General features: G+C 32.0%; 2 protein-coding genes across 2 annotated transcripts; one reads left to right on the forward strand and one right to left on the reverse strand.

Annotated features, from left to right (window-relative positions):
- Positions 1–408: 408 nt before the first annotated feature.
- LOC143915734 (kelch-like protein 23) lies at positions 409–3,221 on the forward strand. Its single transcript, XM_077436498.1, has 11 exons — positions 409–435; positions 510–653; positions 727–866; positions 938–1,116; positions 1,184–1,378; positions 1,458–1,799; positions 1,878–2,021; positions 2,099–2,256; positions 2,328–2,550; positions 2,650–2,830; positions 2,926–3,221. The coding sequence occupies exons 2-11, from the start codon at positions 541–543 to the stop codon at positions 3,063–3,065; spliced, it is 1,815 nt and encodes a 604-aa protein (XP_077292624.1). The 5' UTR covers positions 409–435; positions 510–540; the 3' UTR covers positions 3,066–3,221.
- An 18,536-nt stretch (positions 3,222–21,757) lies between these two features.
- On the reverse strand, positions 21,758–24,809 carry LOC143910746 (kelch-like protein 38). The gene is made up of 10 exons (XM_077429345.1): positions 24,697–24,809; positions 24,482–24,621; positions 24,232–24,410; positions 23,970–24,164; positions 23,676–23,894; positions 23,449–23,592; positions 22,888–23,048; positions 22,594–22,816; positions 22,278–22,494; positions 21,758–22,182 (listed from the first exon to the last, which is right to left on the reverse strand). Exons 1-10 carry the CDS (start codon positions 24,807–24,809, stop codon positions 22,043–22,045), a joined length of 1,731 nt encoding a protein of 576 aa, XP_077285471.1. The 3' UTR covers positions 21,758–22,042.
- Positions 24,810–25,198: the final 389 nt, after the last annotated feature.

Consider the following 25,198-nt stretch of genomic DNA (forward strand, 5'->3'; position numbering starts at 1 on the left):
TCGAACAACATATGCACATACATATTTACGTCTATGATTTTTCTTATGATTATCATAAAATTATCATTATGAAAACATGTTTACAACCGCATTCATATATGTATATGTATGTACATAAATACATATTTATAATTGATAACTAAAGCCCATGAACTGTCGACGTAAATATTGAAAATAATATAAAGACAAATTGAAATTGGTTCAAATCTCTTAAAATGGTTACATTTTTAATTATAGTATAATAATAAACCATATGACAATATGTACTATCATTTGCTATTTACTTGTAAGCGTATGATACAAATAGAACTGGTGGATAATGGTTCACGATAAGCTTATCTATCACCACAAATTAAATATCTTCATGATACAGTAGGTATATAAATACAAATCCTCATAGTACAAATCACTCATCGCAGAGATTATCTACAGTTGGTAAGTCCTGCTATATTGTATTTAATGTATACTTATTTGGAATATGTTCAGCTTACAATTCGATTCATTTTCAGAATTAGACTTTCTTGAAAATTAACGTGAAAGATGATTGAAGTGGAGGCTAAACCAGGCTTCACAACAAATCTTCATAAATATTTGTACGATGCCATGAAAGATCGAAAATTCATCGACGTGACTTTCGCTGTTGGAAACCGGAGGTATCATTATTTAATTTCAAAAATAGATATCATTTAAAATATTACTTCTAATAACCGTTCTGTGCTATTGCAGTTTTTTTGCACATCTCGTAGTGCTTTCGGCTTGCAGTGAATTCTTCGTCGAAAATAGATACAAGCTAAGTGCCGTATTTTCCGAATACAACCACACGGTAATCGAAGCTATATTGAAATATTGCTACACTGGAAAAACAAGTACTAATCGCTTTCATATTAAAAACAAATTATTCGTCTTACTCTGTGTAATATTTTACAAACGTTTCCAGATATCGAAAACAAGCACTTCAAAAATTTCATGAAACTAGCCGAAAAGATACAAATAAAAAGCATTGCCCCTCAATTCGAAACGATCGATGCAACGAATTGTGTGAAGGTCTTGGGTCTTTCGGAAGATCCAAAGTCGAGAGAAAAAGCAACGAGTTTGACTATCGACAACTTTAATACTGTAAGTGTTGATTTCAATAAATCCATTGTGATTTTTTGCATAAGTAAAATTTTTATTTGTGTTTCAGTTGTACAAAAATCAGGAAATAGTCAATCTGCCAGTTTCGTCTTTAGCCGATATTTTGAAGTCGGATAAATTGAACGTTTCGGCTGAAGAACTCTTTGAATCTGTGAAATTATGGGTCAAGTCTGATGAAACAAACCGTAATAGTGACTTAGTAGATCTGTTAAGTCTCGTAAAGTTGCCGTCGGTCACGATGGAGGTATTTGAGTACCATTAAATTTGTTATCATAGAATGCAATTAAATATGCCATTTAACAACATGTATGTAACTCTTTCAGTTTCTAGTCAAGGATGTTTTGGTTTTCTGTTCTCCTTATGAGGAGTGCATTGGAATTCTTCAACAAGCGATAGAATCAATTTTTCTAAATTCACAATCGAAATTATCTGTTGCCGAACAAAATTTTGAGAATTCTCAATCGAAATTGTCCATTTCTGAGCAGAATTTAAAAAACTTACAATCAAAATTGTCAACTTCCGAACAGAATTTTGAGAATTCTCAATCGAAATTGTCCGTTGCCAACCAGAATTTAAAGGATTGTCAATCGAAATTGTCCATGGCCAAATTGAAATTTAACCATTTTGAATTTGACAAAATAGCACTCATCGGTGATTATAGTATTGTAAGTTCTATATCACAAGTCTTTACTTGAATTAATGACAAATTAATTATTTCCTTTAATGCCCATTTTGTTTTTTAGGAAGCAAATACCATCGATGTTTATGATGGAAGGAAAAACACTTGGACCTTAAGTAAAAATTTTGACTTTGACAGAAATGAATTTGCATCAGTTCTCGTCAATGAAGAAATCATGATCATCGGAGGATGGAAATCTTCTTCTAAAGTACATATTCGAATTCATAACGTTTCTATGAAATTGAGGTATTTTTCTTAGATTGTAATAAATTTATTTGTTCGAAGGTGGACAGCATTGATTTGAAAGACGGTAAGAAGCATTCATTGAAACCATTAAATGAAGGTCGTACCTATTTATCAGCAGTGACACTCCGTCACCCTACTTCCACAGACGTATACGTCATCGGAGGATATGTTGACAGCAGATTTTCATCAGTGGAGAGGTACATAATCTTAACAATTAAACTTAATTTAATTAAAATCGTGTAACTATTGTTAAATTGGTTTCAAATAGGTGGAATAGTAAAACAATGAACTGGGACAAGAACGTCGCTCCATTATTGATTGCTGTATATCATCATAGTGCTTCTGTCATTGACGACAGAATCTATGTGGCAGGTGGTCGAACAATCGAAAATGGAAATAATATATCCATTAACATGTTGCAAGTTTACTCGGTAGATTCCAATTCTTGGTCTTACAGCACTCCGATGATGCAGGCAAGAGAACAACATTCGGTGAATATATGTTATATGTATTGATGGGTTCCCATAAAAGATCGCCTGTGGGTACTGTGGATAATTTTGAAATAAAAACCAATCAAATTTTGTTTTTAGAGCACCGTAAACAATGGAATGGTATATGTTGGTGGAGGTTATATTTATCAAACGACGACTTATTTAGACAGTGTCGAGTCATATGATCCGAAAAAGAAACTCTGGACGGCTTTTTGCACACTGCCAACGCCTGCACGTAGAATTAGCTTATGTTTTTTCCAAAATAAATTACTTAGCATGGGTAAGCTTAATATGTAGCTTAGTTTGAACCTTTATACGTACATATGTATATGCCTACGACAATTGGACGAGTTTTAGTTGAAGACTTTGAAGAAGAAGGACACGACGGAAATAGACGTTTGAGAAATGTTTGGGAATATGACGACGTAAGCAAACATTGGAAAGCTTTACCAAGTCTCAACGAAGGCAGATATGCAGCAAACGCAATCGTCTTACCAAGCAATTCCACCATTTGATCTTCCGTGGAAAAGTTTTCACAAAACTCTAATAAAAAATACAATTCTATTGATTGGAATAATATTTGAGTTTTAAATTATATAATTTGATTATACAAATTTCTTATTTTGTAATTTTTTGCATAAAAAACCGTGAATAAATCGTTAATTCGTTTGAATCCTTAGTGTTAATTATTTATATTAAATGAATTAACCTTTCATGATAAAAGCTATCATTTGTAAAAATAGCACCGGCTAGAACAGTATACAATAATAAAACAAAACAACCTTGAGTCCCTCATAGACCCAAGTTATAATTTCTAAAGCAATTAGTCAACTATTTTACACTACCGTTGTAAGATTTTAATATTTTATTTATTTTATTCTCAACAGACCATTGTGGCATAACAGGAATTCCTAAAGCGCCACAATGGTCAAAAAATATAACACAAAAAAAAAACAATTAAACATAAATTAATACATAATGAAAATAATATACTCATCAATTATACATAAAAAAAATACATTTGAACATAAATATAAATAGATCCATACATAAACATAAAAAATAGCATTTAATAATAACAGATAAAGTAAAAATATCAAATAAAATATAGCATAAGGAATGCCTTGCACCTACAGCCAGTTTCAATAAATATGTAAGAAATAACTACAAATACAAAACATCCCTGTAAGACCCAAATGGAAGAGAGTTAATCAAAATTTCACTCATAAATCACAATCAATCATGAAAACAATGATGAGCGCAGACAACCAGATAAATGCGTTAGAGTAATTTCCGACAATTTACGCTCACTAAGGTGGAAAATATCACATTCAGTCTCGGCAGCAACGATTTCATAAAGAAGTCGAATAGCTCTTGGAATAGGAGCCATTCGAAAAAGGACTGTGCGGGCATGAGGTACAGCCAGCACATGATGATGTCTACCACGCACATAGTGATTAGGGACATAAAGTCTCAACTGCTCCAGCAACAACGGGCATGACGTATTACCACGTAAGAGCAGGAGAACGAAACGAATTAATGAGAAGTTTCTCCGAAGTTCAAGGGAATTATACCCAAGCATGCCCAAAAAGAAAGGAGTGGGGTAGAGATATGGGTAATACCCATATTCTTTCCTATATAGGAAACGAAGAAATGCTTTTTGCACTTTCTCAATCATCAGAGAGTAATTTGCTTCATGCGGATTCCACACAATCGCATTATACTTAGCTTAGTATATGTATGTATATATGTACAAATGTTTCTGATTTTTTTACTTTGTCTATGTGTTTATATGCTCTCAAATATGATAAGGTTTTAGTCCTATAGGGAGTTTCCCATAGTTTTCATGGCCGCGTTTTTTGGAGCCTCGTCAAACAGTAGAGGTAGTAGCTGATGTTTTATTTTGGTTTCAACTTTATATTCAATACATCATTACATATTTACATAGTTAAATCCCCTATTCTACAAACGTAAGAAGAGATCAATATGACAATACATATATCAGTGTCTTTCAAATGCGGCCACCATAAGATATCTTTCTTTTTGCGTTCATCGATGGACAAAAGTAATTACATTTAATATTTCAATGGTGAAATGGGTTAATTTTCTGAAAACATTCAGTTTTAGACTTCATTGAAGTTGCGTCCAAATGCAAATATACCATTTTATTATATTATTTGTAATACATGTATACTATGTTATAGTATACATGTACATATTACAAATTCTGGATTATATTTAGTTGGTTATCTTTATTATTTTTTTTCAAATTGAATTGAATTAAAAAATCATTTCAAATATTGTTGTAAATTAAATAACAGAATCATACGGAGTGACGAAGCCAAATAAAGGTGCTTTAAGCTGTCAGATCTTTTTAAGCTTTTCCACATTTTACTTTTTATTCGTATTCGAAAGCATCCATAAATCTGTTCTGACTTCTCTGTTCACTTATTTGTAAAATTATTTTAGGTAAATTAGGCATTTAAAAAGTCTGGGCAGCATGGTTGCATATGTTCATATTTTATTGGAAAACGACATATTCACACATTATTTTTCATCTACTAAGTATTGATGAACTGATAAGCACCATTTTCCAACATGGCTTATATCACTTTTGGGAATATGCAAGCTCAACTTTTATAAGCGTCATCGAAAAGATAAATTATTGTGAATTTTCAAAAAAAAAATCCTCGGTTATAGTGGGTCAAATTGTCAGCATGAATCCAAGTTAAATGAAACAGTGTAATAAGAATACGCATCTTTGCAAAGCAATAATTTGTTCCGGGATTTAATAAGACAAAGATTCTATCGAATAATCGACTGTTTGCAAAATTTAGTCCACAGTAGAAAGTTTCAACGCTGTCAAGTAAAATCACACTATTTATCAAACCACCTATAGTGTGGTGCTATAAAAGCAATAAAAACAAATTGTAATTACAAATTTTGGTATCTGCCGAGTATATTTCTACTTTATTGAAAGTACTATTATGTAACTTATATATGAGGGGTATAAAAGCAAAGGTGCCTATGTCCAAACACACAAAAATGAATTGTGAATGCATTTTTTTCGCAAGATTTTGTGTTATTGTTTAATAATGGATCTTGGGTTATATCTCGCAATATTTTGGGTTGGGATGTATAATATGTATATATGTATGTAATAAATATATACATTTGTATATACGTAAATATGTTTGATACCTTTTTTAGCCAGAAGTTTGGCTTAGTGGTAGCGTATATATTTAGCACCACTGAGGTCAAAGGTTCGAGTCCTCGCCACTGCTGGTTAGATTTGGGGGTTTTGTGACTCCAAATCGATCGTTTCTCTATCAGAGTTTGCCAATTTTATCTGATCATTGCTGAAACGGTTCCTGAAAATTGGTATTAGATCTAATCCTGCTGTCACAAAAATCTGACTGCGTATAATTTCTAATAATTATACACAGTAATCTGAAATCTATAGATATCTCTATAGACATCTCTATAATTTCGTATTTATTATATGTATAAAAATTGTATACAAAAAAAAATCTAAAAATAATCCATAGATGTCTATAGATTTTATTATTTCTGATTAATTGTTATATGCTATATATTCTGATTGTATATGTATGTTTTACTGTATTTCTGATTGTTTATGTATTCTGTATTTCGTTAACGTACACCCGTCGCATTGGAGCAAATCTGTAATGGCGAGTGTATATTGATTTGTAACAATAAAATAAAAAAATAAAAAATAAATCATAATGAATCCACTCATATACATACATATCAAATTTTAAACTCAAAATATATTTAATAATCTAATGAAATGTCAATAGTATACACTCAATATACATATATGTACAACAAAGTGTTTTTAAGCGAATTTGTGCACTGCTATTACTATTTAATGAAATCGAAAGTAAGACTTGAAAACAAAATTGTATATGGCTGTTAATACATACATATATTATAGTAAAAGTTTCAAATTAGTCGACTACATCGACTATTCGAATATCGAATAGTAACATTCGAAATATCCGAATATATTCGAATAGTTTTAAAAAATAGAAAACAATAGTGTGAAATATATACATTAAAAAGAAAAAGTAAATTTATATTCATACATAAACTTTATTTTAATTTAAAAAATACATATTTTAAAAATAATAATGCATTAAATGATTCAAAATTTAATCTCACCCTTAATTTTGTTTTTATTATTCCTGCTGTGGAGAACACTCTTTCAGTAGCGGTTGAAGTTGGCTTAATTGTTAATAAAGTTGTTTCGTTCGTTTTTTAAAGTTATCCAAGTACTTGAAATCTTTTTTTAACCATTTGGAAATTTCTTGGAATTTGAAAAACGTACTTTTATAACGTGCACGCGCGTTCAATCAATTTATTTAATTTGAGAAAAATACCCGGATCGATAACGTGTCACTACGAACTCCGAAACACAACTGAAGTTCAAAACATAAATGATACGAAATATTTCTGCTTATCCATAAAAATTGCGTTCCCGCTTCGCAATTTTTATGGATAAGCAGAAATATTTCTTTAATAAACTTTGCGTTTCAGATACACGCTGCAATAATTTCTCTTTCGTAAAATACATAAGCTCAAATTCTAAAGCGAGGAATTCGTCGACGACTAATACGTCTTTCACACAATACACATGTTGCGTTACTCATTTCGAGTTAAAAATAAAATTGTACTATGTTAAAAAAAAATCTATTAAAAATCTAATTTTTTTTTAACATTAATTTACGAATAGTTAAAAATAGGCCGAATATATTCGAATATCGAATATTCGGATTGGAAACTATAATTATAGTATAAAAAATTCATAACCATAAATTCAGGCCTCAAGTGATCATACGACCACGCTTCGGGCCGCAGTATGAAATGTAGAATATATACACAGGATCTGACCGAGTTTCCCGCCGAACAGTTTCCCGAATTTTCCACCAGCTTATGCCAACAAATTAACGTAATTTATCGCGGCCATCGCGAAAGCGAACTGCACTTCTGCTAATTAACTGCTGAAATATACTCCCGATGAGAGGCCACGATTTTGGACACAGAACCCACCCCCTTCCCACAAAAGCCTACTTATACGTCTATAATGGCGCATCCCCGCTGAATATTTATTCAGATCGAACCCTAATTAAGAAAAACGAAACTTCGAACACCCCTCGCACTGATTTAACTCACGACTTATGAAAAGCTCTACGAAAATCACACATATCCTATACTTTTTACTCCACCGAGATGGGTACCTATCGAAATGGATTGCCCCGTCTTTTTTTTTCACTCGGCTCTCTTCTATTATTGGTATTGAAGGGGTTGTGAATTATTCGAACGATTAGACCGGTAAAATATACGGGTAGAACGTGGGGGTTGATAGTATGCGCTTAGTACTATCCGATGTGGTGTTTTAATAACGAGTGCGAATTAATCTTCGACGTGTTTGTTCTTGTCTTTGGTAGTGCCGATCCGTTGGAATGTTACACTTTTGCTCTTTCTGATCTATCGACAAACATTCTCAAACTTTTTAGTGCTGGAAAATTCTTCCAGTAGAGAAAGAAGAATAATGGAAAAAAAGTTATCACAGATAGACAGACAGAATAGCGATATTATGTATGAGTACTTTGTATAGACTTTAGGGGGAGGGGGAGACGATTCCCATCGCGAATATTTCCTTAGTAAACGAGTAGTTTCCTTTTTACATACCTGCTTTTGTTAGAATTATATACATAGCCAGTAACATAGCTCGGTCGTAAAGCTTTTGCCTGGCAACGAGAAGCACCGGGTTCGATCCCATGAGCTATTGAAAATAATTTTTCTGAGTATATCTGTAGTGCTGCTGGTCAGACCTGGAAATTTGTGACTTCAAGTCAATCGTTTCCTATCAGAGTTTGTCAATTTCATCTGGTTTCATTGTTGAAACGGTTCCCGATTAAAATTTGGCTAAAAGCCTTCCTACCTACTATGTCACCACAATTTGAATATTGAAGGCGCATCGGGGTTTACCTGTAAGATCTAACTGGTATAAAATGTAATAAAATAAAAAATAAGCCAGCGGTATGGCTCAATGCTAGCGTGTATGTTTAGCACCAAGTGATCAGTGGGTTCGATCCGCCATACTGCTGGTTAGATTTGGGTATTTGTGACTCTAAATCGATCGTTTCTTATTAGAGTTTGCCAATTTTATCTGATCATTGTTTATTTATTTATTTGTTTGACGTTTTTGACCATTATGGCATTACAGGAAGCACCTCATGCGCCACAATGGCCTACATAATAAAATAATAAAATAAGATAAGAGACGGAGAAAACAAAAAAAAATTGTTGAAACGGTTCCTCAAAATTGGCAAAAAATCATCTTTCCTGTTGTCACAAATCTTCTGTATTTGTTGTATGTACAATTTGTAAAAATTATGTACAAATCTAAAATCCATAGATGTTTCAATGGATTGATTCTGTAATTAATCAATTAATTCATTGTTATTTCGTATTCTTCAGCTTCTGGAAATACAGTGATTTATGTAATAATAAAATGCTGCATCGTTTTTAATTAATTGTGGGGTCCTCCTGTCAAGCCTTCCTGGTATATATCTATGTAAAAAATAAAAATGAAAATAAAATATCGATTACTGAAATGCTTATCGATACTACGTACATTTTTCAGTTGACCGGAAGTGCTCCTTTTTGAGTTTTTGGCTTCAATGAAATCCCAAGCTGATCAGACTGAATCTTTTTTACGTGAAATAGAAATGAAAAATTCCATACATATATTCCTTAAAGACTTATACCTCAACCGGAAGTAGTCATTTTACTCTAGGGAATCAAGGTTTTTGATGTTTTTCTCAGAACCCTTTCTGTATATTGAACTTAAGTTTCATATCTAGAAGATTAAGCTTCATACTAAGTAATATATATGTAAGCTAGTGAGCTGAACGGAAGCGTGCTGTTCATTGTTAATTGTTGGCCGTGCTTTTTTAAAGGTTCGCCGAACCCTTTTTTTGCACTCTTTTTTATTGTTGATTCCTGGAAAAACCACGCACCTTAGCCGCTTTTTATATATAACATTAAGAGAAGATCTATTAACCAAAAGTGGCAGTTTACTCTTGTAAGAATTTTCTACTACTATTTTTTGACCCTTTAAATATGTGTACTTTTTCATTAGAAAATTAAAAAAAAACTGACAAAATTAAAAATAAAAAGGATTCTATATATTTTCCAAGGGTTGGAAAATCGTTCTCCCTTCTCGTTCACAGTCTTGTTGGTTACTATAATAAATGGCTTCTACGTTCCTCTCAAGCAATATATCCATCGGCCGTGAAATAAAGTTTTATTTAAACTTAAACTTGTAACATTGCGCGCCCACTGACAGACAGACAGACACACCAAACAGTCACCCGCAACCTTTTCATCTTACTCAATAAAAAAATTAAGCATTTCTCCCCCTGCCGAGTGACCCAAACCTCTATCGCTTTTCCGCCGCGAGCCAAATCCAAAGATCTCAAAGAAACATCAAAGAATGTTTTATCTCTGCAAAAGTTGCGTGAGCTTTCGAAAATTTTACTTTCGCCATTCGCAATGTTTGAACGGTGGGGAATGCGATTAAAATTCTTGATTTAATGCGATTTTAATGCGGCGTAAAATACGCCATATTTTAGATTTGCGATACGCCAACTACGTAGCTCGAATTTCCACTGCGGTCTCGTGTGGATCGACCTCTACCTTTTTCGTGAGCGTGACTTATGAGCCTCACGCGCGATCTATTTGTCGAAGATCGGATAAGACTATCTCCAAGAGTTCCTCGTTCAACTCCAGCTTCCAATTGAATTAATGCGGTCAGTTTGTCGCTGCCTACCGCTAATTTATAAGGAATCCACCGGTTGTTTGGAAATGTACGCAATACCTTATGGACTAGTTCTACCTGCATGCGAAAGAAAGTTGGCTTGGCCAAACTCGTGCACAGGCTCATTTCAACATTTTAATTTAATTTAATCTCTTTGTGAAGTGTAAATTTATATGAAAATATATTAGAATCAGTGGTGTAGTGCTAAATAATAAACAATTAAAATCTGATATGGCAATATCAAGGCGAAAAGGTTGAAGATAGATTATGGTAGCTTGCCGTACGGTCATAGACGTCACCGTACCCAAGATTCTGGATATTTGATACGCATTGTATACGATATTTTATCTCCAACGTAATGGCAGTATATTGATGACCAAAATGAGCAATATAGCAAAGTATGAAAACGATCGGATAAGAGATAAGAGATATAAAAAATGACCACTAACACGAAAACCAAGTGAACTGTATAAGAGGTAAGTAAAAAAGAACCAGGTCGGTGTTTAATTTTTATGACCCTCCCCCCCCCCCCCCGCTTTTTTCCTGACTAAAAAAAAAGTTGTATCCTAATATTGATACTTGAAATATTTAAAAAAAAAAAATCAAATAATAATTAACAAATATACTTGTTGAAATCAGGGTGTATTTTTTTTGTTTTATAAAAATTTCCATAATGCACCCTCTTCAACTTCTTTGATTTTGCAAAACCCGTGTGTGTGAGTCAACAGCAACATTTGCTTTTAGCAATGCCAAAACCATACGTCAAAAAACTATCAAATTTTAACATGTCATTAATATAACATTTTGTATTCCAAATATTGTGAGCAGACTCTCGTTCTAACACTCGATGACCACAATCGAATAGTAATCTGAGCACATTCAAAACTTAAAAGACGTTTAATGAACTTTATTGGATTTTTTATCTAAAACCATCCAAAACTTCGAAAGAAAACATTCTTTGAACTATTGACCATATGCACTTAAGAGGGCTGGACACCAGCGCCTTGTCCATACAAACGTATTACACTTCTCCCTTCCTCAATTATGGCACTAGAGAAATTATTTTTTAATATGCTATAGATATCCATCATTGGGGTGCATCTATCGTTTTATTTTTTTGATTAGTTATTTTTTATAGGAGCTAGGAGCCGCCAAATATCTATAAAATCGCCTCTTTTTTACACCCACGAAACGAGTCCAGCGTGCTTATTTAACGGTTGATTTAAAAAAAAATACGAGCACACAAACATAGAAAATATCTTTTTCATACCTATGTATGATGAAATTTTTTTTTAAATTGGTCCAGTTTTGGAGGAGAATACGAAACCTCAGTTATGTCGATTTAAAATACGTATTATCTGGTCGAAGTGCATTCACTCAATATATATGTATATATATATATATATATATATATATATATATATATATATATATATATATATATATATATATATATATATATATATATATATATATATATATATATATATATATATATATATATATATATATTGATATACATATATTGTCGCATTCACTCAATATATATATCGAAGAAAGGAACGGCAACAAAATTAAAATTTCGGGTATACAGCCCTCTTAATGGATACCTCTGTGGAAGATGACGTAATAATAAATGTAAGTTTGATAAACTGATTTTTTTAAAAACCTCCTTTACATTTCCCACGATCTTCGTTTAAGACGTCATGTTTTATATCTCTTATCTCTTATCCGATCGTTTTCATACTTTGCCATATTGCTCATTTTGGTCATCAATATACGTTAATGTATCGTCTGCCATTACGTTGGAGATAAATTATCGTATACAACGCGTATCACGTTTCTGATTTTTCAGGTTACTTGACGTTTATTCATCAGAGCAAGCTATTGTCACTTGTCTTCTAACCTGTTCGCCGTGATCTGGCCATATCAGATTTGAATTGTTTAAACGCCTATAATTCACTCTATATTTTATAAAATTTGCTCTATAGGTTTTCATTATCTCTCTTACATATTTAGGTCACTCATATTGTTGTAAACGTTGATCGTAATATAAACGAAAGTAATTTTATTAATATAGAAAAATGCTCTATTTTAAATTTCACTAGAAATAAGTCAATTATTACTAATCAATTAAATCATTCAATCCTTAACACGTCATTTTCTATTAAGGATCTTGGTGTAATACTCAATAATAAACTAGATTTCTCTGTACATATTTCTTTTATTACCAACAAAGCATTTAAATCTCTTGGATTCCTACTCCGCTCTACAAAACCCTTTAATGATCCTTATGTACTAAAATTACTTTATTTTTCCTTTGTAAGGTCTCACCTTGAATTTGCCTCAATTATCTGGTCACCTTTTTATTTATCCCATATTAATTGTATTGAGAAAGTTCAACTTAAATTTATTAAATCCTTACGCTACCTTTTTCCTACCTATACCCATTCTACTGTTTCCAACATTTTAAAAATCCTTTCTTTTAACAATCTTTCTGTAAGGCGACGACATACTGATGCTATATTCTTCTTTAAGCTCATAAATGGTTTCCTTGATTTTTCTGATTTACTGAATAAGGTTAATTTCAGAATCCCAGTTTGGTACTCTAGACGCGTTGCACTCTTTTCACTTGATCCTTTCAATACTAATTCCCAAAAATATTTTTATCTGCAGCGCGTTTATCGTATGTTTAACGGAGAGCTGAATGAGGTTGATCTATTTGGTATTTCCCTACATCAATTCAGGTCTAACATCAAGAGAATCTTGACCGATTGATTCATTTCTTCTCCTATTCTATTTTTCCAATATTTCCAATATTTTTATACTTTAGTTTAGTTATGTAATGTGCTATTTAATCATATTATAGCTTTCATTCTTTTCCTTTTCATTTGTTTATTTTGTATTTACCTTTTTTTCATTTGTTTTATATTTGTAAATTTCAATTTCTTCTTATATTCTATTTTATAACCTTTTCCAAATATTTTAATACTATAGTTTAATTATGCAATGTTCTACATATTTTGTCATGCCTTTATTCTTTACTTTTTAATTTGTTTTCCTCATATTTATCTTTTTCATTTTTGTAAAAATCTATTATTGGACTCGGATGTTACATATATTATTTATTTACTATTTGTTTTTTTATACATATCTATGTACATCCTGTCTATTGATTTTTCAATAAATAAAATAAAAATAAAAGTAAGATGATTTTGGTGGTATAAAAAGTTGTTATTGCTAATTTTGTTAACTATGTTATATTTTTATTTTTTTTTTATTTTATTTTATTTTACGGTCAAGAAAAAATTGACCATTTTACATGTTGGAAATAGAGAAAGAAAAAGAAAAAAAATTAAAATGAAATATAAAAGAAAAATACACATACATTCATATACTACAAAATAAATTACATTATATTAAAAAAATATTTAAATAAAATAGATTTCATGTTATATTTACTAACAATGAATAAATCGACCATGGATAATTCGTTTCCAACTCTGTGCAGTCTCAACATAGCTGAGTTCAATGAGTAATTAGTGGTAAACCTGGGCATATCAAAAAGATGGTTACATCTAATTGATCTACCTGGCACATGGAAGCACACTAAACTCACCAAGTCAGAGCATTTAATAGTGCCATTAAGAAGACCACACAGAACTGAAATATCGTTAATTTTCCTTCTGTCATATAATTTTAGCAAATTAAGTTTCCTATAAATAATAACGTTACTGACATAGTGATTATGACTTTTAAAAAATTTAAATTTGATGAATCTAGTGAACTTTATTTGCACTGACTCTATTATGTTAATTTGTTTCATTAAATAAGGAGACCAAATGGTAGAATTGTACTCTAATTGGTTTCTAACCAGAGTGGTGTATAAAATTTTAATCGTATTTACATTTTTGAAGTGAGTACTATTTCTTATTAAGAAACCAAGTGTTTTGATGGCATTTTTTGTGATAAAATTTATATGAGAATTAAAAGTTAATTTGTCGTCAAAAATAACTCCTAGATCTTTAATTAGCGATGATGATGGTAATGATTCATTATTTATATGATAATTATAAATAATTTTGTTATTTGACCTACTGAACCTGACAACAGAACACTTCTTAATGTTTAAATATAATTTATTAAAAGAACACCAATCGTTTAATGAGTTTAAATTAGTTTGTAAAGTAGCACAATCGTTAGTGTCTTTTATACATTTAAATATTTTTAAATCGTCTGCAAATAAGAGCACTTTAACATCATTAAATATATTTATAATATCATTTATAAAAATATTGAATAGGACTGGTCCCATGTGAGATCCTTGGGGAACGCCACTAGTTGGATTAAAGGAGTAAGATTTAGAATGGCCGATTTTAACTAATAATGATCTATTGGACAAATAGCTCCGAAACCAGTTTAGTAATACACCGCTGATTCCGATACTGTTTAGTTTATATAATAAAATCTCAATATCAACTTTGTCAAATGCTTTACTGAAATCAGTGTAAATTGAGTCAACTTGCAATTTAACAGATAAGGCACTAGAAATAAAATTTTCATATAATAATAAATTGGATAAGGTAGATCTACCAGAAGTAAAACCATGTTGTTGTGGAATAATAATGTTATTAATGAAAGGAATAAATTCGTCTAATACTAAACTTTCAAAAAGTTTTGGAATAGTTGATAGTTGACAGATGGCTCTATAGTTCATTACATTATGTTTATCCCCATTTTTATGGAGAGGCATTAAATAGCCAGACTTCCAAGAATTGGGAAATATACGAGTGGAAATAGATTGATTAAAGAGATTAAAAAGAGGATAAGTTAATACATTGGCACAATTCTTGATAAAAATTGGGGGTATGTTGTCAGGACCCGCAGATTTAGATATATCTAAGGCATTTATTTTGTTAATTAATTTTTGAATAGATATATTTATAGAATGTAAAGGTGAAATCAGGACATTATTATTTACAATGCTATAATTAGAATTATTGTTGTTGTTTTTGACATAGATCGATTTGAAAAAATCAGCAAAAAGATTGACTGAATCATTAGTATTGTCAACAAATTTACCGTTAAGTTGAATGTTTTCTGGTATATATGTTTTATTGTTGTTTAATTCTTTAGTAAATGACCAAAAATATTTGGAATTTGAATCAATGAATGATTCAGTTATTTTAATATAAAGTTTAAAACATTTGGATATATGTAGTTTACACAAAGCTCTTAGTTTTTTGAATTCAATATATATGTGTGTAGAGTTATAAATTTTGAATAATTTGTGCACACTTTTTTTTTTATGTATTAGGTTTTTTAATTCGGGACTAAACCATTTTGGAAAAAAATGCAACTTATTTTTATATTGAGGAACATGGTTGTATATACAAGAGATTAATAATTCATTCAGCATAATGACTTTTGATTCAAAGTTAATGTTATCGTTTAAGAACGACCAATTAGTGACATTTAATTGGTTCATGATTTCGTTATAATCGGCTCTGTGAAAATCAAAAATATTTTGCTGAATTAAAGGTAGATTAGTAGATTTATTTAAAGTAATAATAATATCTAGGGGTGGATGATGGCCATCCACTGGAGATAGAACATCATGAGATTTCATAACGTTAGTGTTTTTGAAATTGGAAAAAACTAAATCTAAGACACGATCATTCAAGTTGGAAATAGTATTAAATTGTTTAAGACCTAAATTTAAAGATAAATTTATAATTTCTTGATGAATTGGAGAATTTTCATTCATTTCAAGGTTTTGCCAGTCCAAATTTGGTAGATTAAAATCACCAGTTATTAAGAATTTTGAATCAGGATATTTTAATCTGATTGTTTCAATATTATTTATAAAATTATTATATACACTAATGTCAGAGGATGGAGGGATGTAAACACAACCGAATATGCACTTTACATTGAAAATTTTGGTTGATATAAATATTTGTTCGATGGAATTGTTATAATATGAATTGTTATAATAAGAATTGTTATAATAATTGGAATATTATATGTAGTTTAAGTTTTAAATTGTTAATTGTACATAATTCATAAGCAATTTGCTATTTAATAATAAATAAATAAACAAATAGGGAGAGAGGAAGGGGGAAAGGGGGGCACCTAGCAAAGAGGCAAATTGGCGCTGCAAACAAACGGGTGCGGATCGTCAAGTTCGATCACATCCGTTTGCCGAACAAATCGAGAGACAAATCCGGTCAGTGTCGAGCAACCGACGAATCAATTAACCGGACCGCGTCCGTTATTTATCCGGAATCGCGGCTGTGGCAACCTTCTCCATGGCCGGAATCTTAATCCCGGGTCCCGGGGAGTTGTGCGCCATTTGCATAAAGCTTCGTCACGGAAAGGACCAAAGTTATTTGGCGCACGTCCTAGTGTACTAATCAACTTCGGTAAATAATTTCAGCTCGTCGAGAAATCGGTGGACTTCGGACAACGCTGCCAGGAATTTAGTCCTTTTCATTGCGACGGATTGCATTGTACTCTCAAACCCGAAAATTTCACCATAAAACTTCTACTGCTTCTTACCAGGGCCGGCTCAAAGATGCAGCAGACTAGGCACGTGTCTAGGGCGCAATAGACAAGGAGCACTGCGAGGCGCCCCCATTTTTTACATACCTCCTTTACGTTTCACTTACGATTTCAATTCAGGAAAAAATTTGCCTCTTATCCGATCGTTTTCATACTTTGCCATATTGCTCATTTTGGTCATCAATATAAGTAAATGGATCCTCCGCCATTATGATGGTGCATAAATATGTTGTTAGATGCGTTTGAAATTTGAATTTCTTAAAAGTGAATGACGTTTATCTAATTTTACATACCTCCTTTACGTTTCACATGGCTTTCTTGTCAGTGGTCATTTTTATCTCTTATCCGATCGTTTTCATACTTTGCCATATTGCTCATTTTGGTCATCAATACACGTTAATGTATCGTCTGCCATTACGTTGGAGATAAAATATCGTATACAACGCGTTTTAAACACGCGGAAAGTAAATCTCCCTGACGTTTAATAAGCGTTCGTCCCGTATCTTCAACCTGTTCGCCTTGATATGGCGATATAAGATTTTAATTGTGTAAACGCCTATAATTCACTCTATATTTTATGAAATTTGCTCTATAGGTTCTCATTATCTCTATTATATATTTAGGTCAATCATATTGTTCTGAACGTTGATTGTGATATATGCGATCGTCAGAAGATGCTGGCCGTACATTCGATTTTTATGACTACCTACGCTGCTAATTAGTTTTAAACATAGATGGCGGTAGTAAAATAAAATAATTGGTATTTTTATTCAAAATAATAATTTTATATACAAATTATAGAAGAGCCATATTGTTAAAAAACTTTTTTTATCATATAATTTTTAATTTTATGATTATTAAATTGAAAAAATAAAAAATAATAATTTGGCATTCTTTGAACTTATTAAACATTATACAGTCAACTTAATTATTACTAGAGGTAGTATAACCAAGGTGCCGTCTTGAAAAAAACGGACCCATAGTGTGCTGCGAATTGTTCATTGCATTGTTATAGGTTCGCCGAATGTTTTTTTTTTGGACTCTAGTTTTGTAAATAGAGCTAAACCGCCCCAATTCCTGGAAAAAGCAGTGTCTATCCTATGTCTAATTATTACTAGCCTCTTCTTACTTCGCTTTCGAATATTACGTCTGATTTCGTCTGACGAAATTTGGGTTCATATCCGATCGTTTTCAAACTTTGCCACTTTGCTCGGTTTGGTCATCAATATTCATATGTGGAAATCAAGTCCGCCGTTACGATGGTGAAAAATAATCGTAATAGACACGTTTGAAAATACTCGTATTATCTTTCTCGGTGACGTCTATTGTCCACATTGCCGGATTTATCCACACTATTCCGATCATTTTTTTTTCTTTTTTGCTGCCCTCTCGCTATGTCAGATTTTAATTGTTTAACTTTTTCTTTTTTCACTCTATCTACATATATAAAAATCAATGTTTCTCTGTCTGTCTCGAATAGACTCCTAAACCACTGAACATATTACAATGGAACTTTCAGGATTTGTTGTATGCATGTCCGGGAAGATTACTGTGAAAAAAATCGGCCAAAAACAGGAACGAAAACGGGAAAAACGGAAATGAGTGACATTACAACGCAATAATTTCAATTTTTTTCGCGTCGCGAAATACGTCGCTTGGGTAAAATAATAATTGAATAATTTCAAATGTGCCTACGTTTTTCCGACAAATGGGAACGGGAATGAAAACGGGAACGGGAACGGGAACTGGAACGGGAACGGGAATTGCATACGTTGTATACGTTATTGTGGCATTGCAAAACATGCTGGGTGCAGCTAGTATTTTATAAAATTTGCTTTATAGGTTCTCATTATCTCTCATATATAATCTTAGTTCACCATAGTGTTAATAATGAATGTTTAAATGTTGATCGATAAAGTTGTTATGGCCAAGCCTTCCCGTATTTATTTTTCTACTCCAAGTAAAAAAAAGTATTTTATTTTATTTTATTAATTTTTACGCATAAAACGTGCCTATTTTGAATAAAAAAATAATATTTTTTTGTTTTTGTCTTAATATATTTTTCTTCAACATAAAATTTCAAGAACTTTCATAAAATTTATTGTTTAAAAATTTAAGGGGGTCCATAGTTTATCCATAGTATGTCAATACAAAGATAAAATATCACCGAAGGGGTGAGTTTTGCCATAGCATATATCAAGCGTGATAGTGTTTTTTTACACGTGCAAAACTATCAACAAAAAAACACGTGCCACGTACCACCCTATGTATCTGCGCCTTAAGAGTCCTAGTTAGACCTCGATTATTTGAATAATTTTTCCTAAATTGGCTACCTAGTAAGTAGCAAACTAAGGTAGTACCTACCCTCTATTTTTCACCACTGTTTGAATATAATTTAAAAGAAGACTGCAAGCTCAAAGCACAGTTGGGGTTATCACGTTCGAATGTCCACTCTTCGGCACTCACTTTAGGTATGTAACATATGTACATATGTAGGTGCAAACATATGTACTACATACATACATAGGTACAGTAAGTAAGTAAGGTATCTTTTGAAGCGTTTCCATTGAGTCGTCCCACAAGGATAAGCTCGTTAGCATAACTAGATTGAGTCTCTAAGTCTATCCGGTCTCAGGGTCTATCGTATTACTGACCGGCATTAGCGTTTACTACGTGACGAGATCTCCAACGCTAATTGAAACTTGACCGATACACACTCTCCAGAGTCCTTTAGCTCGTTTATCTCGGTCTTCTTCTCAGTATTCAACCATATATCATATAATAGGACATTTCAAGATATTGAAATACTTTTTCCAATTCGTAATGGTCGATCGGAAGTGGAGCTTTGATCTTGTTTACTTATCGCGGCGAATCTAACCGATAATGCGATTATTCACCAGTAGAGAGATCTTCAGTTCAATTTCCATCGAAAAATTGACTTAATTTTATCGATGGTTACATCTGTTAAGATATGGATGGTTATAAAATCCAGATAGACCATCTCATGTTAGATTTAAATTTGGGTGTAGGGCTTCCAAGCTAGTTTAAACCGAAACCGAAAAGCCTGCTTTTTGACCATTTTTCAAAAAATTGAAAACCGGCTTTTTGACACGATCAACCGGCTTTTTAAGGTTTTCTTTAATTCATGTTTTTGTCCTCAAAACTAACAATTATGAATTTCAAATTTCTATGAAATATCAAAATAAATGTGTATATCCAAGCTTTCTTCGGGAATAGGCGTATATTTCTTTGAACAACAAAAAAAGGTACAGCAATTAGCTCTGGCTTTGAGATTTAGTAATGAACGAAGACCAGGTCTTTAACAAATAAAATATTATTGAAAGTAGTTTCAATAACCTACTCAAGGCCTTTCAGATTTTCTGTAAAATGGGTTTTCCATAATTTGTAGTTTTTGTGTGTACAGGTAAAAAAGTATAGAAAACGTAATCGTAAGTTGTTAAGAATTTGTTGCTGTTGTACGCTAAGATCATAATGTTTATAACTCAATTATAAGGTGGTTTTTTAGAACCCCTACCTTCATACGTTTGTAGAAAAGGGTATGTAACTAAATATTGATGAATTGTATATAAGTTTAAACTAAAATTAAATCAGACAATACCTCTACTGTTTGACGAGGCTTCTAAAATTGCGGCAATGAAAACCCTGGTAAACTTCTTATAGGACTAAAACCTTATCACATTTGAGAGCATATAATAAAACATATAAATATTTGCATATATATAAATATTTAGCCGTTCACTACTGAACGGTTGTGTAAAATAGATGCCTTAGAAATTAAAACTTGGGTCTATGAGGGATTTAAAGTTTTTGATTATTTATTTCGTTGTGTTCTACCCGCTGGTATTTTCATGATAAATGATAGATAGCGTTTATCATGAGAAGTTAATTTATGCAATATTAATAATACTGTTCGATAAATGACGACTTTTAAAATGTTTCAGAGACGAGATATGACTTTTCGTATAGATCAATGCCCAGTGAACACGAATCAGGTAGTAAAAAGTGTTGATTGGCTCGAGATTCGGAGATATATGTGTTTTTTAAATCGCGCGATTTTTCTATATCTTGGTGTTGTTCGGTTGATTTCTCAAAATCTGTTAACTTTCTGTTCAAAATGAATATTGAAATCTACAGTGGGGTATTTTATCTTTCATTTGTAGTACTTTTCAGCTTTCAAATCTATCTAAGTAGTCGTCCAGTTCAAATCAAAAGTCAAAATTACGTATTTTCACTTGGGATTTTTCCCCACTGTTAATACTATATTATATTGAGTATTTTCTATTGAAACATGTTTATTAGGATAGTGTTCTGGCCACACTATTTTTTGATTTCGTTTAAAAGGGTTAATTGGATGTGTGGTGAACTTTAAATCGGTAAAATTGCGAGCAAAAAGCTCGTACTAGTGTTTACTCGTATTTACACGAATCCGAATTGAATTAATAGGAATAATATATAAAATACCCGACTGTAGATTCCAATATTCATTTTGAACAGAAAATTAACAGATTTTTAGAAATCGACCGAACAACACCAAGATATAGAAAAATCGCACGATTTAAAAAACACATATATCTCCGAATCTCGAGCCAATCAACACTTTTTATTACCAGATTCGTGTTTACTGGGCATAGATCTATAAGAAAAGTCATATCTCGTCTCTGAAACATTTTTCGTGTCGAACAGTGTAATTAACATAAAAGATTCAAACGAATAAACGATTTAGTTAACGGTAATTGAAAATACTAATTGCTTTAGAAATAAAAACTTGGGTCTATAAGGGACTCGAGGTTTTTGGTGGATTTTTGGTTTTATTATGTATTTTTCTAGCTGGTAGTATTTTACAAATGATAACTTTTATCATGAAAGGTCAATTGATGTAATATTAATAATAAAAACAAAGCATTCAAATGAATTAACAATTTATTCGTGTTTTTTAATGCAAAATTTTCAAAATAAGGAATTTGTATAATCACATTATATAATTTAAACTTAAATATTGTTCCAATGAATAAATTTGTATTTTTCATTAGAGCTTTGTGAAAACTTTTCCACGGAAGATCAAATGGTGGAATAGCCTGGTAAGACGATTGCGTTTGCTAAATATCTGTCTTCGTTGAGACTTTGTAAAGCTCTCCAACTTTTGCTTTCGTCGTCATATTCCCAAACATTGTTCGAACTTGTATTTGTGTCGTGTCCACCTGTAAATTAAAAATAGTATATGAAAGACAGACTTCAACTAACACTCGAACAATTGTCGTAGACATACACGTACAAAGGTTCATATTAAACTCACCAATGCTAAGTAATTTATTTTGAAAAAAACACAAGCTAATTCCAGATGCAGGCGTTGGCAGTGTGCAAAAATCCGTCCAGACTTTCGTAATCGGATCATATGATTCGACGCTGTCCAAACTAACACCTCGTAAAAACTTAGAAGAGACGTTTAAAAAAGAAAACGCTTCCTTCATCATACCACCGCCAACATATAACTTTCCTTTGATTGCGATGCTCTAAAAACAAAATTTGGTTGATATTTATTTCTGTAATATGCACAGAGCCCACAGCCCATCATCAATGGGAACCCATCAATAAATATAACAGATATTCACCGAATGATGCTCTCTTGCCTGAATCATCGGAGTGCCATAAGACCAAGAATTGGAATCTACCGAGTACACTTGCATACTGTTAATGGATGTCTCTTCTTTATTTTCCCTTTTTCGGCCACCTGTCACATAGATTCTGTCGTCAATGATAGAAGCACTATGATAACATACAGCAAGCAATAATGGAGCGACATTTTCGTCCCAGTTCATGGTCTTGCTGTTCCACCTATTAAAAACCAATTTAACAATAGTTCGACATCATTTGATCTAAATACACGGATTTTTAAGATTATGTACCTTTCCACTGATGACAAATGTCGGTTCTGATATTCACCTCCGATGGCGTATACATCAGAGGAAGTAAGGTGATGAAGTGCCACTGCCGAAAAAGCTCTACGTCCTTGATTTAATGGTTTCATTGAATGCTTCTGCCCGTCTTTCAAATCAACGTAGTCCACCTTAGAACAAAAAGATTTTTTACAATCAAAGAAAAATCGATTGCAAGCTAAGAAGAGGTATGTAATAATTTGTATATAAAATTATTATTTTGAATAAAAATACCAACAATTTTATTTAACTACCGCCATCTATGTTTAAAACTAAAAACTGGATAAACGTCAGTCACTTTTCAGAAATTCAAATTTCAAACGCATCTTACACGATATTTTTGCACCATCGTAATGGCGGAGGATCCATTTACTTATATTGATGACCAAAATGAGCAATATGGCAAAGTATGAAAACGATAAGATAAGAGTCAAATTTTTTCCTGAATTGTAATCGTAAGTGAAACGTAAAGAAGGTATGTAAAAATACCTCAATTTCATAGAAACGTTATATAATCGAATATGTAGGTACTTGAGTATAATAAGGATTTCCTCCGATGATCATGATTTCTTCTTTGACGAGAACTGATGCAAATTGATCTCTGTTGAAGCTAAAATTTCTGCATAAGCTCCAACTGTTTTTCCTTCCATCATAAACATCGATGATATTTCCAACCTAAAGTATAAAATGTGTATTTAATGAAATAATTAAATTTGTCATTTAATCAAGTAGATATGTACTTGCCACATAGAACTTACAGATGAATAAAAATCACCGATTAGTGCTATTTTGTGAAATTGACAATGGTTCAAGTTCAATTCGGCCATAGAAAATTTCGATTGAAAATTCTTTAAATTCTGTTCAGAAATGGACAATTTCGATTGACAATTTAGAAAAATTGATTCTATCGCTCGTTGAAGAAGCTCTATGCACTCCGCATAAGGAGAACAAAAAACCAAAACTTGCTTGAATAGAAACTGGAAGGAGTACATATTATTCAATGGAATACGTGATTGCATGATAAGTTAACATATTTAATGGCACTCAAATACCTCCAATGATAGTGATGGCAACTTTACGAAACTTAACAGATCTACCAATTCACTACTACGGTTTGTTTCATCAGACTTGACCCATAATTTCACGGATTCAAAGATTTCTTCAGGTGACACATTCAATTTATCCGACTTCAAAATATCGGTTAAAGTCGAAACTGGCAGGTTAACTATTTCCTGATTTTTGTACAACTGAAACACAAATAAAAAGTTAACTTAATCAAAAAATCACAATGGATTTATTGAAATCAACACTTACATTCTTAAAAATGTCGATAGTCAAACTCATTGCTTGTTCTCTCAAATTTGGATCGTCCGAAAGACTCAAGACCTTCACACAATTCGTTGCATCGATCGTTTCGAATTGAGGGGCAATGCTTTTTATTTGTAGCTTTTCGGCTAGTTTCATGAAATTTTTGAAGTGCTTGTTTTCGATATCTGGAAATGTTTGTAAAATATTACACAGAGTAAGACGAATAATTTGTTTTGAATATGAAAGCGATTAGTACTTGTTTTTCCAGTGTAGCAATATTTCAATATAGCTTCGATTACCGTGTGGTTGTATTCGGAAAATACGGCACTTAGCTTGTATCTATTTTCATAGAAGAATTCACTGCAAGCCGAAAGCACTACGAGATGTGCAAAAAAACTACAAATGCACATAATGGTTATTAGAAGTTACATTTTAAACGATATCTATTTTTTTGATATTGAATAATGTTACTTTTGGTTTCCAACAGTGAAAGTAACGTCGGTTAATTTTCGTTCTTTCATGGCGTCGTACAAATATTCGAAGTTTTTTGATGCAAAACCTGGTTTAGCCCTCACTTCGATCATCTTGCTGCTTTGTTTTCTCGAAAATTAATTTCTGAAAATGAATTGTATTGCAAGCTAAGCATATTCCAAATAAGTATTCATTAAATACAATATAGCAGGACTTACCAACTGTACAGAATCTCTGCGATGAGTGATTTGTACTCTGAGGATTTGTATTTATATACCTACCGTATGTTGAAGATATTTAATTTGTGGTGATAGATAAGCTTATCGTGACCCATTCATTATCCCAAGTTCTATTTGTACCATACGCTTCCAAGTAAATAGCAAATGATAGTACATATTGTCATTTGGTTTATTACTATAATTAAAAATGTAACCATTTTAAGAGATTTTAACCAATTTCAATTTCTCTTTATTACATGATGTTTACGTCGACAGTTCATGGG

Source organism: Arctopsyche grandis, chromosome 1 (assembly GCF_051622035.1).
Source record: "Arctopsyche grandis isolate Sample6627 chromosome 1, ASM5162203v2, whole genome shotgun sequence".
Classification (NCBI taxonomy): domain Eukaryota; kingdom Metazoa; phylum Arthropoda; class Insecta; order Trichoptera; family Hydropsychidae; genus Arctopsyche; species Arctopsyche grandis.